General features: G+C 41.7%; 2 protein-coding genes across 2 annotated transcripts in view; both read left to right on the forward strand.

Annotated features, from left to right (window-relative positions):
- Positions 1–18,729, forward strand: part of LOC144637645 (HEAT repeat-containing protein 1-like) — a 207,652-nt gene that overhangs the window by 80,965 nt on the left and 107,958 nt on the right. The gene's annotated exons all lie outside the window — the stretch shown is intronic.
- LOC144637439 (FGGY carbohydrate kinase domain-containing protein-like) lies at positions 536–17,727 on the forward strand. Its single transcript, XM_078496500.1, is given in 18 exon segments — positions 536–1,081; positions 2,363–2,727; positions 3,065–3,126; positions 4,223–4,303; positions 5,481–5,609; positions 6,699–6,796; positions 7,587–7,694; positions 8,591–8,652; positions 8,967–9,106; positions 9,109–9,122; positions 10,198–10,272; positions 10,800–10,920; positions 11,484–11,578; positions 12,465–12,526; positions 13,959–15,069; positions 16,526–16,665; positions 16,815–16,939; positions 17,525–17,727. Coding segments are annotated over 15 exon segments (1,674 nt in total). The 5' UTR covers positions 536–898; the 3' UTR covers positions 14,038–15,069; positions 16,526–16,665; positions 16,815–16,939; positions 17,525–17,727.

Below are 18,729 nucleotides of genomic sequence, written 5' to 3' on the forward strand. Positions count from 1 at the left end.
GACTACACTCTTTAGAGACATTCTTAATATTGCGCTTTCGGGTGCTTCTTAAGACGAGGCCGGCTATTTTTAGTCTGGTTGCATTCTTTATAATTCATTATAAACCCTATATATTGTATATTGTTATTTTCAGTGCGATGTCCTTGTGAAAAAGTGCAAACGCGTACTGGAAATACTCAAGTGTGGCAGAAACATGAATGCGTCTAAACTGATAAATAAGGCGTCAAGGAAAAAACGTGCGTGGAGACGTTTTTATTCAAATCACCATGATTATGACTTAACCCAGGAGCCCATGACTGCTTAACCTAACTTTTAGCCTTGTATTCTTGTAAATAGATACCTTAACCTAAAGCGAACATTTTGGAAAAGGCGTCAAGAGTTTGTAGTCGGCCGCTTGGCGTATCTAGCCTATTGAAATTTACTATAAAACTCCAAAGCCTTCTCCTCGACTCCTTTTTAAGCCCCCCCCCCCCCCTCTCTAATAAGGTTCCCTCTGGAACATGTTCAGTAGATCCCGCCGCCTCCCCCTCCCCCTCTCCCCCAACATAACTGCCCAGCCAGAATGATACAGAACGACACAGAACTTCGCAACCTCGTCGCCATAGCCTGCGTGGCAGGCGTAAAAAAGGGAGCTTCCCAACTCCTCCTCCCTCCGCTTTCGACGCCTGCTACGCAGGCACGTCGCCAGGGCTTTCTCGGCGACGAGTTTTCAGAATGGAAGGCTCTGGGGACGAGGTTGAGAACTTCGTACCAGACTCTTTCTTTCTCTCATTTCCCGGCCAATATGGCGGCCCGCGCGGGTTGTTGACGCTAGAATTCGTGCAGGCAGTTTCGTGCAGGCAGTTTCTGTCCTGTACCTACAGATGGTCATGAAATCTTAGCTTTATACGAAGCACGAATGGTAGAAGCTTATTATATTGGTGTTGATGTCGGTACAGCGAGCGTCCGTGCGGCTCTAGTGAGCAGTGATGGAAAAATTGTGTCGTGCGCTACCCGACCATTACAAATATGGCAGCCACTACCCGACTATTACGAACAGTCATCTGAGGATATATGGAGCAATGTCTGCTCAGTTGTCAAGGTAACAAACCCATTTGGGCAATGTTTTGGACTCTTTTAGGGTCCAAATCCCAGGGAAGATGGGGCGAGGGGGGCGGGAGGGAGGCGGGTTTGCATTCACGTCACTGTTACGGCATGTACTAAAACCCGAAACAACGAAACGAAACCACCGAAACGAAACCACCGAAACGAGCGAAACCACCGAAACGAGCGAAACGAAACCGCCGAAACAACCGAAACGGCCGAAACGAGCGAAACGAAACTAAATCACCGAAACAAACAAAACCAATTACAATAATTGAGAGCTAACCGTAAACAGGCTAACCGGAGTGCATAGTAGGCTAACCTAAGTGAAAAGTAGGCTAACCGGAGTGTGTAGTAGGCTAACAGGAGTGTATAGTAGGCTAACCGGGGCGAATGGTAGACTAACCGGAGTGTATACTAGGCTAAACTGAGTGCATAGTACGGTAAGCGGCGAAAATATTAAAGTTGTGCTTGTTTCGGTAATTTTGTTTCGTTTCGCTCGTTTCGGCCGTTTCGGTTGTTTCGGTGGTTTCGTTTCGGTGGTTTCGGCGGTTTTCGGTGGTTTCGTTTCGGTGGTTTCGTTTCGTTGTTTCGGGTTTTAGTACATGCCCACTGTTACATGGGAGCCTGGGGATTCCCCCCTCATGAATGGGAATCCCAGGGGGGTACTCGGGATTTCAAGTGACGGGGATGATCGAATGGAGGCAAAAAACAAGACCCAAAAAAGTCCCTAGGGCTTCCAACAAAACCCAAAAAAATCCCTGGACCAAAAATCAACCCACAAAAATATCCCATGCCAAATTTCTGACCCTTTAAATTTTTCAGAAAGGGGTAATGATCTGAAGATATAACACAAAGAAAAACACTAGAAACACGTTCTGTGTTTTATTTAATATGCAGAACTATGCGGTCAAGGCACTACCACGAATCTTGAGATTGCTTTTAACACCCCAAAAAATCCCTACTTAAATCAAGCCACCCAAAAAAATACTTGCCAAATTTTTCTACCCAAACAAATTTTGAAATGAAAAGTTTCAAACCCCCAAAAATCCTTAAATGCTTTGATCATCCCCGTCACTTGAAATCCTGAGTACCCCCCAGGGATGGGAATCCCCTTGTTGAAACATGATGTTTCAATTTGTGGGAGGGGGAAGACTAGGCTTAAGTTTGTTTTGACCCTAAGTTGTCCAATTGAGACTGACCTCTGCTGATGAGTAATGAGTGATATAAAATATTATTAGTTATGTTATGTTATTAGATATTATCTGTAAATTTTCAGGAAGTTTCAGCACTTCTTACAGACAAGGATTCCATCCAGAGAATTAAGGGGATTGGTTTTGATGCCACATGTTCACTAGTAGCCTTAGACTCTGCTGGAGGGTCGGTGACCGTCAGTCCCTCCAAGGAACCTCATAAAAATGTTATCATGTGGCTGGATCACCGTGCTTTAGACCAGGCCCAAAGAATCAACAATACAAGGCATAAGGTGCTGTCTTATGTGGGTGGTGGGGTTTCGCCAGAAATGGAGATACCAAAAATGCTTTGGTTGAAAGAGATGTTACCTGATGAATGCTGGGAAAAATGTGCTCTCTTTCTGGAGTTACCTGAGTTTCTTACTTATAGAGCGACCGGTGACAAAACAAGGTAAGTACTGGATGAGTAGAAGCTTTTTAATGCAAAAATCAGAAGAATGATCAACCCATTGAATGCTTAATGGCAAGCACTTATTCGGAGAATTTAATTCTAGTGAAATCCAAGTCCCAACAATTAATAAAGCAATTATCTGCAATTATTTAAGAGATCAAAACGATAAATACCTATCTTGTTGTCAGATATGTAGGGAAATGCTGTCAGGTACAGGTACCCTCAAAATTTTTGTTTGTGCGGGCTACAGCCCCACCCCCTACCCCCCTGCTCCACTGCCTATGCCTGGGTAGTGACAGGCGCAGCCATGCTATAATTTGGTGTCTTTTTTCCTTAGGTCCATGTGTTCTCTTGTTTGTAAATTTAATTATATGGGGCATGAATCACAAATACCAGAAGGTATGTTGCTTGCAATCTTTAAAAATTTATAATTTGTGGTTTTTCTCCTCATACATAATAATCAAAGGTAAAAGGTAAAGCCTGCTGGCGAGCCAAGTGGCTCATTGGGCCGGAGCTTATCCTGGTTTTGTAGCATTAAGCGGTTAGGAGTATTTCTGTTCCCCCCTGGATGGGATGCTAGTCCATCGCAGGGTTACTCCCCCGGCAGCAGTAAATTCGCCGGTACCCATTTATACACCTGGATGGAGAGGAGCACTATGAGAGTAAAGTGTCTTGTCTAAGGACACAACGCAGTGCCCCGACCAGGGCTTGAACCTGGACCACTCGATCCAGAGTCTGGTGACACGCATCCTAGCAGTATGCAGGATGCGTGTCACTTATCTACCTAGTAAAATGGCCCAGCTCACAACGAGTCTCTCGTAGCTCAGTTGGTTAGAGCGCCCAACCGGTATCTGCATCTGGGAGGCCATGGGTTCGATTCCTGTCGGGAACTCAGAATATTTCTTTGTCCCATGCTCGTGTCATGTTGAATACTTCATCTTCATTATTTTAGTCTGCAGTGTAAAATGTAGATGGTAGATTGAAGTTACTCACAAACTTAATGGTTGTAGGAGGCGCAGTAGCCTCATGGTTAGGGTGCTGGACTCTGGATCGAGCGGTCCGGGTTTGAGCCTGGCCGGGTCATTGTGGTTTGTTGTGTTCTTGGGCAATCACTTTGCCCTCATAGTGCCTCCCTCCACCCAGGTGTATAAATGGGTACTGGCTAAATAATGCTTGGGGGTAACCCTGTGATGGACTACCATCCCATCCATGAAAATAAATGTGCTCTCCCCTGGCTGGCAGGGGGAAGTAGAAATACTCCTAGTCGCTTCATGCTACTGAAACCGTGATAAGCTCCAGCCTGTATGGGCCGCTAGGCTTGATACAGACTTTATCTTTACGATTTTTTTCTAGGGTTGGTATTGAGATCATAGTAAATAAATAGGGTTAGATGGAATCGTATTTTATTTAGAGTCATTGGCATTTTAGCGCTATTCTGCATTCTGCATCAGTTTACACTGTATGACTCTTTATGCTCTATTTAACTGTTACTCAGGTTCAAGGAGTGGTTGGGTAGACTCTTTCTTGGAAGCTGTTGGTCTTGAGGATCTTATAAACACAAACTATTCCAAGTTGGGTAAGGCAGGATGGCTCTTTTCTCTTTGTTTTAACTTTCAATAAAGTTTATATTTGCTTTGATGGAATTTTACTGCACTGAAACTATTCTGTACTTTACAAAATATGTATGAATGGTCAGTTGAGCTTAAAGGAGTCTTCCAAATGTGCGAGGCAATGGAGCGTGCGAGGGAGCGAGGCATGCAAGCCTGCAAGGCAAGGCAGTGAGGCATGCAAGGCAAGGCAGCGAGACATGTGAGGTATGCGAGGCATAAATCCCTACTCCAAATAAAAAGGCTAATTGCAAGCCACCTACGCTAACAGTAGGCTAACCGGAGTGCTATTTAGGCTTACTGGAGTGTCATTTAGGCTAACCAAAGTGCTATTTAGGCTAGCTGGAATGGATCGCATGCCTCCCTGCCTTGCACTTTGTGTTGACCCATCTTAACCCTATTCAGACCGGGCTTTTTTTGGTCTTTTCAGACCGGGGGGGGGGGGGGGGATTCCGCCCCCCTCCGTAACTTCCAGAATATTTAAGCAATCACAATGAAACTTACAGGATATATAGTATGTCCCAAAATCTATCTTTTGGTATATGTCACGTGGGATGATGACGTCACATCACGTGACAATTACATCATAATGTCAAAACAGCCGCCATCTTGGATCCGCCATCTTGGATTTCAAAATTTTTTCAAAACGTCAGAAAACCGCCCAAAATTACTGGAAAATACTCAAAACCAATAAAAATGTGCTTAAAACCCGTAAACAGGTGAAAATAATTGCTTTAAAGTTATTTTTCATTAATAGAAACACGATAATTACAAATTTGGGAAAACATGCCTGTCAAAATGCCGTTGCCATGGTGACGTCAAGTTCCTGACACAACAACCTACCCTACCAAATTATTCCCAGATAAATTTTAGATAAAGTCGCAAAGTTCGGCAGCGTTTGGTTGAATATTAAAAAAGTTATAAGCGTTCAAAGTCGGCGCGGGCACTTTCCGCCCCCCCCGGTCTGGATAGGGTTAAAGTAATTTATATTTTAAATGCTGCCATTCTTTTTGCCCCCTCCCCCCTTCTATTCAAACTCCCCTCTTTCTGCTTTCCATGTTTTTAACAGGTTAATTCCTGCATGAAATTGAAACATTTGCTTCATTAGTACAAGTGCTGACAGGTACTTTTCCTTTGATTTATCAGGGTCAAAAGTTGGTAGTCCTGGAGAGCCAGTTGGTAAAGGATTGAGCAAAACAGCTGCTGCTGACCTAGGATTATGGGAAGGCATGCCAGTTGGTACTTCACTTATTGATGCACATGCTGGGGGTCTGGGTAAGAGTGCTACCATTGTCAGAATAACTCAATCTTGATCCCAGGCTCTCTCCTTTTTCTTTCTAGTTGGAAAGAGCTTGGGATTGAGGTTGAAAATAAACTACAGGCTTGTTATCCTGGACACTGTGGCAGGCAATTGATCCTGAGTGTCGCATTTTTTTTACATACAATTAAGACATACCATAAGACACATAAGACGATAGGCTAACCAAAGACATTATGTCCTTTTTTCAAGTGAAGTTTGTTAGCCACAATCTGGCATTTTTTGGGGGGATCTGGAATGAAACTTAGGCTAAATCCATGTCGTGGCATTTCCTTAAAACTGCCTGAAATGTACATTTTGAGTTACAAACTGGCACTATTTTGGGAATCTGAAGTGAAACTTAGGCTTACTCCAGGTTGTGGCTACGCAATGTTCATTTTGAGTCACAATCTGGCATTTTTTTTGTGGATCTGGAATGTAAGTTAGGCTAAATCCATGTGGTGGCATTTCTTGAAAAATGCCTGAAATGTACATTTTTGAGTTACAAACTAGGGCTATTTTGGTGATCTGAAGTGCAAATTAGGCTTACTCTAGGTGGTGGCATATTGACAGAGAGGCCAAAAAAATAAATGTACATTTTGAGTCACAATTGGGTATTTTTTGGTGGATCTGGAATGAAACTTAGGTTAATTTCTCGTGGTGACATTTCTTCAAAAAGGCCTGAAATGTACATTATCTGCAAAATAGAAAAGACAGACTGAATGCAAATTCAGCCACTAACACAGCTGTACAATAAGTAAATAGGTCAAGTGAGGTATTCTGGGCTTTTGCCGATCTACGGCATCATCACAGAATAAGAAAATATTCTACAGTACAAGATTATAAAATGAAGTTGTTGTGTGGGTGGCATGGATAATATGTAGGTGATAGTAATGAACACTAGGAAGGAATAACTGTACAGGTTAATGAAACTTGTCTTCCATGCATTTTACTGAGGTCGAGGAGATTAGCATGGAATGTCACCTAGGGGCTACTTCATGTAAATCCACACAAAATACTTCAAAAGGGTTCTTGTTAACATAACTCTGGGTTTTGTTACAATTTAGGTGTCATTGGAGCAGATTTGAGTCTCCTTCCTAGTGAAAACAAGCCTTTAACTTCACGTCTGGCAATCATCTGTGGAACATCATCCTGCCACATGGCTGTAAGTTTTGAGCTTTGCTCCACCCTGTTTTCCACTGTTTAGCATGATTTCAACTTATAGTTTGCGAATCTCTTTGTCTTCTCCTGTGCTTTAGCTAAACCTTCTCAAGATTCATGAACATGTAAGGGGGGAAGGGGGGGGGGGGAACAGAGGCCAGGTCTGAACTTCCTACTTCCTGTTCCTTTCACTCCAGGCTCGACCAGGTTTCCACCCCTTCCTTAGTGGTTCCTGCCATCAATACTTCTCTAATGCAAAATATTTTGCAATGTTGCAAAACTTTCCCCTATTTCTCCTGGTTTTTACCACCTTGGGAATCCCACCTTTCCTGCCCTCCCTTTTCCTGCCTCTCATGGAGTTCCTACCCCCTTTACTCAGAGGCTCCCATTCCTTATACCCCCCCCCCCCCATGCACTATCGCTAAGAGTCAAAGATTTAACTAAGCTTTTAATTGGTACTTCACTATGGTTTTTGGTAGCGTGCAACGACTTAAGGAGAATTACTACTCCCCTTGAATAGGATGCTACAAGTAGTCTTTTACAGGCTACATTCAATCATCTCCTCAAGTTCTCTGACAATTTCCCAGTGCCCATTTACACCCGTAGGTGGAGAGAGTCATGTGAGAGTAAAGTGTTTTGTCTAAGAACACAGCACAATGACCTTGGCCATGCTCAAAACTGGACCCAGATCTTTTAACAAAGAGTCTAATTCAATAACCTTTTGGCAGTTGTAACTGCAGTACCTTAATTAAAGATTGTTCCGCTGGACTTTATTGTATACTTTTTGGCTTCAGATAAACCAAAATCTAGTGTTTGTTCCAGGAGTCTGGGGCCCATACTTCTCTGCTATGGTGCCAAGCCTGTGGTTGAGTGAAGGAGGTCAAAGTGTTACTGGGAAACTGGTGAGAGCCTTAAAACCTTTTTTTAATTTGTCCTATTGTAAAGCTACATGTATTCAATCATTCTCGTCCCCATAGCCCTTATGGCTTATCCTAGCTGGTGAAGCATTTGCACAAGAAACAAAGGGCTCTGGGGACAAAGAGTTTTTGAATTAATTCAAATTTTTTTGATTGGCTGTTTGAAACAAAGAATTCTTGAACGGGAGTCAAAAACGCAATGAAACATCATGACTGCTTACATGAAGACCGGAAGTCCTGGAATGCAGGACTGGAAATCCTGTGTCCCCATAGCCCTTCATTTCTTGTTCCTTGTAGGCCTTGCCCATTAAGAGAAACGAAAAGGGTATTCAATAAAATTGGTATTGTTCACCGTGGTTAGTAATAATGTGGTGGCTTTTCTGTGATCAACAGAAAATTCAAAACTTCAAACCATGCCAGCTTTAGGGAGATTACTCAGAGAATCTCATTCAGAAGTGGATTTTAATGACAGCAATTTTAGCTAGCCCTCCAACAAAAAGAAATGGAACGTATTAATGGATCTTGCTTTTTGTAACACACTATCAACCATCATTGGCTAATCTATAGGAAATCCTCAAGAAAAACTGGCATCTAATAGTGCAATAACCATTACTGAAAGAAATCTTTAAAGACCAGCCTCTCATATCTTGCAAAAGGGGGTTTGCTCAAAGATATACCCTTACAAGCCAAACTATAGAAAAAAGGCTAAAACTCCTGGAGTCGCACAGGCCTGCCAACCCCATTTTAGACTGTGAATAATGGGTGAAGCTTTAAAAAGTGTGTGTTTTTAAACACAAATGTATTAGTGCAAACCTGGATCAATTGACCCAAGATGGGCGTCTTGGTATTCCGTGCGCTAATAAAACGCACTGTTGTCTTAGATTGACCACGTCATAGAGACGCACATGGCATATAAGGAACTAAAAGAAAAAGCTGAAAAGAGGTGTGCCTTATTTTGTTGTTATCGTACGGTCTGGGTTCATACGTTGAAAGCTGGAAGCTAGTTAGGGTCTATGCTCGATGGAGGTGGGTGTGCTGCCAGGAAGCTTGATTCAAATTAAACTATTAGAGTAAATTCTTTATTTCTCGAATCTCTAAGGGAAACGAAAATAGGTTCGAGAAATGGGGGGGGGGGGGGGAAATTGTAGTGTCCAACTTAGTGTAGCAAATGAAAGGGAAACGACATTCACGTCATTCTGTAGGCGTTTTCAGAAATTTTATCAACCAATAACATTCACTTTCTGCAAAAACTTTCAGTGACTGTTCCGTGTATGTGGAACTGAACAAGCACGTAACTGCCCTGGCTGAGAAGCGGCAGCTTAGTAACCTAGCATTGCTTTCACGTGACTTTCACATGATTCCAGATTTCCATGGCAACAGGTCACCGATCGCTGATCCAACATGACCGGAATGGTAAGGTTCAGATGTTTCTCGTATTTCTGTTTTCATTGTCACTGGTGTATGCTTTTACTTTGAATTGTGATTGCTTTATTGCATTTAAACTTGAAATCCCCCTTTTTGACAATAATACAATACAATACAATCTTTATTTAACGTGGTCCGCAACACTTTGCTAAAAAGCTAGTTTTCAGGTGCGCCACAAAATAAAAATACAAAACAGAAAAATAAAAACTTCTTGGAAGTTCTTGGAAGTTCCTCTCCGACCAAAAATTCACTGTGCTATTTATTTCAAAACTGCAAGGATTCCACAATCCTACATTATTTTAAGTCCCTTAGTTCATCACTTCTCCTCACGCCAGTAGGCGCATAAGGCCATCACGTTTTCTGTCCAACACTCCCTGTTTCGTGCCACCGCTTTGGCTACTTCCCAGCTTGTCCACCCTGTCTTGTTTCTTTCCTTCTCCACTGTCCTTCTCCTTGGCTACCTGCCCTGCCCGTGTTGATTCTGCCATGGTCCTCACATTCCAGCAACCGATGGTCGTCTGTGGCTTGGGGGCTACCATGGGCCCATCAGCCCTTGGGCTTCCTGCTGGCTTTGACCCAAGAGCGTCATTGCAGCCCCAGCAGTGATACCCCAGCTAGTGTTGTATCATTGTCCACGTTTCTGGTTTCTGTAACACTTCTGTTTTTTTTTTTATGGGGTAGGGTTGTTAACCCTACGCCCAACCCCCAACCTGGAGGACCAGGGGGTCACTCTTTGTCTGGTCTCTACCCTTCGACCTGTTCGGCGTGGGTGGCCCTACCAGGAGTACAAGACTCCAGCCGACATAGCTCTAGGGGTCATTGAGACGCACAAACCGCTCCACCACGATAAGGTGGTGACCCCATTCGAAGCAGAGTCCCTTAGTTAGTCTAACCAAATTGGTAGTCCGTATATTGCGATCGTCCGGGTGAGAGTAGTTCTGAAAAGAACTGTTGTTGGTGACTGTTAATACTCTCACCCAGACGATCACGCTATACGAACTTCTGATACTCCTGGGCTCAAACCATTTATTATCTAACCAAGTTGTGCCATTCTTTCTTTCAGATTTGTGGATTAACTCTTACAGCTGACCTTGATGGCCTGGCAGTTCTATATTTAGCTACACTTCAAGCTCTTGCAGTAAGTAATAGCATTTGATATTAACTGAATAACCTTGTCACGACTGAACAGTTATTCTCAATTAACAAATAGATTCCATTTTGATGTGCGTGCGTTCAGTTGAAGATCACAGATGACTTTACGAAAATTGTGAATAGTCAGTCAGCTTATAGACTGTTCCAGGCAGGACAAAAAACGCCCCTTTGCCATTCTTCAGTCTTAAATCCCATTTTCCACGCTAGTCCCTAGCCTAATTAACCCAACGTCTGGAACAGGGTAGTCAGTTTTGAAAAGTCTGTAATAGTTTTGTCGAAATTGGGAAACGTTTAAACTTTGTCCCAGCATACTCGTATGTCCTCGACATCATTAGTCATCAGTCCCAGTTTCTATGTAATAGGCTGTGCATTTGTTGGTTACTATTCTATAACATCAAACCAATTTTTGCTGGGTTTCAAGCGATCCAGGTGTATTTCAGAGCTTTTCAAATTTTTGATTGAAATTTGTGATCGTGCTTCTTCTGTGTTGTTTGTTGTTTAATTCTCCTCCAGCATGGAACTCGTCACATTTTAGAGAGCATGAATAAAGCTGGACACTCAATCGACACTCTGTTCCTTTGTGGCGGACTTACAAAGAATAAATTGTTTATTCAAATTCACGCAGATGTGACAGGTTTGTGCATTCTTTTGTATTGCTGACTGTTCGTGCAGTCGGAGGAAAGGTGAAGAGAAGTCGTTTTTGGCAAATCAATGTCAAAGCACATGAAGGGTTTCCGATCTATATTATCCAATTGAAAATCAGGATGACGTCATGTTGCTAAGCAACCTCTGACGCGTGGTCTTCGTGTGTACTACTCAAAAATGCCCTTTTATACTGAATAGAAACGATTGGCTTAGAGCAGGTCTGTGGCTTTTGGGTTTGTTTTCTATTTACTGCGACTATCAATCACATGCGACCTTCAGAGCAAATTGCCTAAATGGATAGTTGTGTTTTGGTGGATGTCAATCATCTTCGGCTCCTTTTCTAGAGCTTAACTCGCTTTACTAACTGAAACAGAAACTTGACTTTTCGTCTTTGAGACTTTTTGCTCTGGAGGCTGCGTGTGATAACTGAAGCAAAGAATATACCTTACTTTGGAGTTCCAAAAATCTGCAATCATTTGCTACTTTTTTACATTTCTGAAATTTCTAAATATGCTGGCAATGTAAGAAAAAAACACCAGATTTTTTTTGTAGGATTTCCGTGTGTTTTACCGCGGGAAAGTGAGTCAGTGCTCGTGGGCTCAGCAATTTTGGGAGCATGCGCGTCAGGCGACTTTTCTTCTATCCAGGTTTGTACTCTCAACAGTGTTGATTGAGATCATAGTTTGTACAGTGGACTAACTACCGTCGCTTGCATCTAAGCGTGAACACGTGCCGCCGAAACATGATCTCATTGGGTATCAAACATGGCATGATTGGTCATCAAACGTTTGAAGTTTAGCAGACCGTAACGGCAACTTTCACGCCGAAACTTCAACACATTCCGGTTTCGAAATGGCGAGAAAAGATTGGATATCAAGACTTCCTTCGACAAATTGATCCTGATCTGTGTCGATATGCATTTGCAGGTTCACTTGAATCACTTCTGGTGCAAAGTTTCCCCTGTTCTCATTGTTTATTGTGAGCATTTTGAGCGTGAAAGTTGTCGTTACGGTCTGCTAAACTTCAATGTTTCATGACGAAACATGCCATGTTTGATACCCAATTTGATCATGTTTCGGATGTTTTAGATGCAAGCGACGGTATGTTCAGATCTACTTTCTACTTGAAACATCGATACAAAGTCAGGCGGGTGGGTCAAAAGAAAAAGGCACTTTCACTAAAGAGAAACTGTCTTCAGTTATCAAATTCTGAGATAATGTGATCGGGGGCCCGCCCCGTTGATCGAAATTTATTTATGCAAATACAGGATCAAATCAAGTTTTATTCTTCTTGTCAGCTGTTTTTGTTCCGGTTTATGGACATTAATTCAACTTCCTTCTACTTCACCCGCCTCCCCACTCGAGAATTAGATATGAAGAATGAACTTTACTTTCATGTTTTGAACTTAAATAGCAAAACACACTTATACAAGAGACAGCAAATCCTGGCTTGACCTCGCCTCTTGAGTTAGCATTAATCTGCATTTACTACGCTGTTGTTAATTTAATTTGTTATGTTATGTTGCCTTGAAAGGAAGCCATGAAAAACATGAATGCAGCAGGAAAGGTCGTAAAGCCACAGGAAAATCTCAAAGGGTAAGATTCGATGAAATTGAACATGCTGTAAACATTCTGTCAGAAAGATGCAGTGGTCTAATGGTTAGCGCACTGGACTCTGGATCAAGCGGTCTGGGTTCAAGTCCTGACCGGGATCATCGGGTCGTGTTCTTGGGCAAGACAATTTACTTTAACAATGCCTCTCTCCGCTTAGATGTATAGCGCAGTTTTCAATCGAGTGTCGTAAAACCAAAACCAAATTTATTACTCTGGCCAATCACAAAGGACACAGACAATCCAGTGAACCAATCAAAACTCGAAGCAAATACATGTAGCTGGCACGAAGCGCGGGAAAACTTGCGCGAGCGAGTCACGATTGGTTTTGGTTTTAGTTCTGATTGCCGAGAAAGTGGCGCGAAACTTTTAAACCAATCACTAAGCGTAGTAATGCAAAACCAAAGCAAACGCAATTTACTTTCGACACTCAAGTGAAAACCGCTCTAAATGGGTACTGGCAATTGTTAGGGCAATCTGACCTCATGCTAGGGTTTAATTGACAAATAGACCGTAAAAATGACGTAACCTGTAACGCAACGCAAGGGAACTTTCAGAAGACATGAGAAATTGTCGCAACTTTTCTAAAAAAAAAGAAACAGGTGAGTTCTGAAATGTCAATTGGTAGTATTTTGGGCAAAATTGCTGATGAACTCGTCAGTTTTAAGCAGAAAAAGTGATATTTCACAGAGTCACACAAGCGCGCGACCTTGGTCTTCCATAAAATTTTCAGAGTTATTGTACAAAACAAATCGACTGCATTCTTCTATGGTCTACACTCTATTATTAAGAACTAGCAATGGTATATTGCAATTCCTGCATTTTGATTGGTTCACAGGCAATGGTATATGAGCTCATATACCATTGACCACAAAAATGGTAGCCGATACGCGTCAACGAAAACAGCTGGGGAGCTCAAATTTTGCAATTCTTTGGGCGTTTTCAATAAAACAATTATTCCACTCGCGCTTGTGTACAATGAGATCGTTATAGCCAACTCATATCCAACGCGCGCTTGTGGAATAATTGTTAAATAGACCATAGAAATGGCGCAATAAATGTCAAAAACTTTGCAGTGAAACCACTCCCTTGCGGCTCGTGGTTCCCCTTGAGTGTTGAACATTTTATGACGTCATTTCTATGGTCTATTAAGTGTAGACCATGGAAACTGAAGTGTGGTCAATTTGTAAGTCAACCATAGCGTTCGACCAATGAGCGTGCGAGGATTCAATTGTGAAACATGCGTTGGGGAAGTATCTCATTCAGGAGGAATAGCAATACTCCTAATCGCTCAATGCTACAGATCAGAGCTAAACGCCGGCACCCATGAATGATCTGTGTCTCCCCCAATTCCTAACATTTAAACCAGATTTATCTAACTTACCAAGAATAATTTGAATATTAATTTCTTTCCTAGGTTTTATGATAAAAAGCACCAAGTGTTCTTGCAAATGTTGAAGAACCAAGTGGAGTACCGTGAAATAATGAAAGACTGACTCTTTGTCCAAGATTCATTTTCACAACACCTTATACGCCGCTTTGACTAACAGAAAGATTAATGAGCTAGACAGTATCTCGAAATACTATCTGTGATAGTAAACAACAAATTATTTATGATAAGCTATAGTATAGTATAAAAACTTTTTTAATTAGAATGAACGTCAATGTAGCCGTAAACACGAGGACAGACAATTATGATGATCAAAACAAAAGCCAAATTATTTGTAAAATATAAAAGATGAAGAAAATATATTATTAAAGTTCCTTCAAGACAAGCGATTTATTTACTTGAATGGTAAATTTGACAAATGATTTATCTATTTGGTACATGCCCTACAACTGGACGAGACCAAAAGATAAAAGTCAAAACGGGGAGATACATAGTTTGGACAAAGAGCAAAACTCCCTCTTGGATGCGGCTTGGAGATGGAGGAACTGTTGACAGACATCGAGCCCAATCTGCCAACTGACATGGTGTTTACACCAGTGCAGATATTTGTCATTCGAGAGACCGTGTCATAATCTATGCACGAAGCTATGGGTGTCGATGAAGACCATGTGGCCCAGTCACGTCGCTGTGACAATCTACGAACATTAAGCCCTTGTTTTTCAAACGTAGTGGCTCCTCTGGACCTGAGCTGTCCTCTGGACAAGGGTCTGGAAGACAGAATACTCCGTGGTGAGTATATTGATTTTGCTTTGCTTCTCCCCAACCCTATTTATCGCCCCTTGCAGGACGAGGAATCGTTCCCTGGCTCTCAGGGCTCCACACTCACTTTGGTTTAACGGAGGAAGTCGGTCATGGACTCCTTCCAGAGGTGGCTCGACGCTTTTCACTTCCTAAATGCTGGTTATGATCGTAGTCCATCCTGGCTGTGCCTTACAGCAGGACCTGAGCAGAAAGCCCCTGATCGGAAGCTCTGGCCTGCTTCAATTTTAACAAGCCCTCTGGCTGTCCACACCGTTCCTGCTATTTCGAATAACTGCTGCCGCTGTCTAAACAGACCACCAGTAGCACCAAGCCGTAGGTATGCAAAGCGTGTAGAGTGCTATATAGCTGTAGCCGAGAGTGGGGAAGGCGGCTCCCAATATTGAACTATATGGGAAAAATAAAACGGGTACCTTTTTCATGCTGCAGGTATATAAAAGGAAAGGGGTAGAGAAAACCGTCATTTAGATATTTAAAGGACCTTTCAAAATATTTCTAACGGACCCACTGAACAGTCGATTCGTTTGAGCATTTTAAAGGAGAAGTTTACTCCAGAATGGCCATTTATTTCCTTTACGCCAATCAAACGTTTATGCAAAGATATGTTATTCACCAAAATTTCAGCCTCCAACGTGTGCTATAACCCTACGAAATCTTTCTCAAAACTCGTCAACTGAATGCCGCCATCTTGGAGCTGGTAATGTATGCGTGACGTCAAAGAGCTCAGCCTGAAGTTTGGAGGAATAATTTAAATACTCGAAAGTCCTTTTTTTTCGTAGTAGCTTTTTTCTGTTAAAATGCCTGTTTGTGCAGCTCCATTTTGCTGAAACAGAGCTCCAAAAAATACAAAAAACAAGGAGTTTCGAGTATTTAAATTTTCCCGCCAAACTTCAGGCTGAGCTCTTTGACGTCACGCATACATTACAAGCTCCAAGATGGCGGCGTTCAGTTGTCAAGTTTTAGGAAAGTTTTCGTAGAGTTATAGCGAACGTTGGAGGCGGAAATTTTGGTGAATAACATATCTTTGTGTAAACTTTTTATTGGCGTAAAGATAATAAATGGCCATTCTGGAGTGAACTTCTTCTTTAAGGGGTTATTCAAGTGAAAAATTTTGAACAAATGTGCATTATCCCTTCTGAAGGTATGTGAAAGGGGTACAGTTAACTCTCGTTATAGCGGACACGCTCGGGGCGTCGTTTTGTGTCCGTTATAGCGGGAGTCATTTCCAGTCAAACCTTGTTCGCCGGGGATCTGGATTTTGTTCGTATTAGCGAGTGTCCGCAATAGCAGGGGTGTTCGGCTTTGGCGAGAGTTGACTGTACCATTTTCCTATCGAAGGTATGCGAAAGGGTTACCCTTCCCGTCGAAAATGGTATGTGAAAGACCTCAGTGCGTAAAAAAAGCCTCCCAGTATAAACGTTCCGAGAGCTGTGGTTCTTTGCTTGTCTTGTGGGCCTAAAGGCTTGCTAGTTAATTTTTGGGTTAAAAAAAAGGTTTTATGAGCTTTCGTAGTAGATCAGGGCACGGTTTCCTTTCAGTAGGTCGGACATTCAGTCAGTTAAAAAAAAAGTCTGCCGTAAAGTAAGTCAGTCAATTGGGTGGCCAGTCAGTCAGTCAGTCAGTCAGTCAGTCAGTCAGTCAGTCAGTCAGTCAGTCAGTCAGTCAGTCAGTCAGTCAGTCGGTCAATTTGCAAACTGTCAGTTGATTAGTTGGCCAGTCAGTCGGACAATCAATCAGTTAATCAGTCCGGCTCTTCTGTTGTCTTGTCTTTTCAGAAACCTGCCTGCCGAAGACGTTTAACTTGAAACGGACATGAAAATCTTGGTGGAGTCCACCCCCTGGATGAACTCTTGAGGTAAATGCGTCAAGCGTCCAAGGCCACGGGAAACACAAGAGCAGTAAAATAAATTCTCAGGTAATTTAAACGGTATATCTTTAAAATATTTGTACGAATGGTTCTGCGATGAACAGAATCAACATTGCACGCCAATTAACTCCTCTTAAAATATATATGTTAAAGTTTTTTCTTCGTAAATAATTCTCTCACACTGCCGTTTTTCCTAGGTATCACTTAACTCAAGAGGTATATAGCCTTGCTATAAGTTTATACCTCTGAGATGTGGAGCTTCTGTGGTCATTCCTTTATACGAGTTCCTGATGCGTTTGCAGTACACCTTGGATTTTTAGAGGTAAAATGTTTGTGGAACATGCTCAAAAATGCTTTCTCGTGCAGTGGTATTGAAATGTTGTGTACAATATGGTCTACACAATTTTCTAAGGGCATTCTGCTGTCTGTGCTGTTGTGTTATTGTGTCTTATAATGTGATGTACGTTTCGTCTTTTAGAATGAATATCACAGTGGGAATTAATAGTGGCATTTTGCGGTGAGGTTTAAAAAGGCATATACGGCCATTCCCAATGGTGGCGGATTTGGGGCAGGGGCCCATTTTTATGCAAGCCCTCCCCCCCCCCCCCCCCCGGCCATCCTGAACAAATATGGATCCGCTACTTATGGTATCTGGTTCTCCGACATCAGTCATCTTGCGCACTGTAATCCTTTTTTTTCTGACTAATATTAGTGATAGTTTATGGAAATGGTTTCTTTTTTCAATAACGCGCTCTCATTGTTTGTAAAAGCCCCGTCTCTAATAAGCCCTTCTCTTGAAGTTTAATTGCCTCGTCGATTTATGGCATATCTTACAGTACAGATCTCGGATTCGATTAATAAGGGGAATTTAATTTTACACTAATTTATGCGTTAATTTTAATTTCAGTGACGTGCTTCATCAGGATTTGAAGAAATGAAGAGATAACACTAAAAAGGAGATCAATGTGCTTGAATCACAAAGCACTATTTAAATACCAAAAGAGTTCATCAAATCATAGTTGAAAAATACGTAGGCGATTTTCATCAGACTCCTTTTGTTGTCGTTGCTAGATTTTTTAAAGTCGATTTAATAAAACCAAAATGGCAGCCTCAGCAACGCTGCCAAACAAAAGGTCTAATGAAAAGTGCACATTGCACGTGCGTTAAAAATTCTGGTACATTTCGTAGTCCTTCTCTTCCAAACAACTTGACAATATGCAAATTTCGCGGAATTTGGAGATTGTGAACGACAACAGCAATTCGTGTTTTTTTTAACTCGAATTCCGTCTTTGCATTTACAAGTGAAAGACAGTTCTGCGAATAAAGCTGGTTTAGAATTTGCTCGAGATTATGAGCAACCAAATGGCAATCAGTCTAATCATACTTTCTGGAACATATCATGTTTTTAGGAAATTTGTGTAGGATGTAAAGTAATACAGACTAGACTATTGCTGGATTGATTGTGCTTGTTTTGTTCATGTGTTCGTTTTGACGCTGCTTTGTGATTCAGCTGTCTTTAAGCTTGTACTTCTAAAGATACAGTGTGATTTAATAATAAAGTCCATGAAAACATTTCCTGCTTTATTTACGAATTTCTTGTCTTGCTTTTGAGAAAGCAGTTAAACAGATTTTATCCTGTGTGCATAACAGAATAAAGTATTTTATTAAAAGAGCTATTGCAAGACTGTTTTGTAGATGCACTAATAACAAACGTAAGTAGTTTCAATTTCACATGTTTTGTGGACAGTGTATGACTAATGCGCATGCGTATCTGCAAAGGAAGTACCACAGGGATGTGAAAGTTATTAATTATAAAGGAAAGTATTTTCTTTTAAGCGTGGTGGGTGGGGGATGGTGGATGGTACCCATGACAAATTTTCACTCTTTCCAGGATTGAACTTTTTCATTTTGAAATTGCCAAATTTTAAAAGTTTTAATCTTGAAAAGAGTGAACGTATTGCGCATGCGTACTAGTCGGTCCACCTTCTACCACAAGGATAGGAAGCTTTCTCGGTTATTAAAGAATTTGTTTTGAAAGGGAGGTGGTGGGGGTTTGGGATGGTACTAAAAAAAATTGTCTTCAGATGTTGTAGTGTAAGTAATTGTAGTTGT

Source organism: Oculina patagonica, chromosome 14, assembly GCF_052425735.1.
Source record: "Oculina patagonica isolate OP01 chromosome 14, crgOcupat, whole genome shotgun sequence".
NCBI classification, from domain to species: Eukaryota; Metazoa; Cnidaria; class Anthozoa; order Scleractinia; family Oculinidae; genus Oculina; species Oculina patagonica.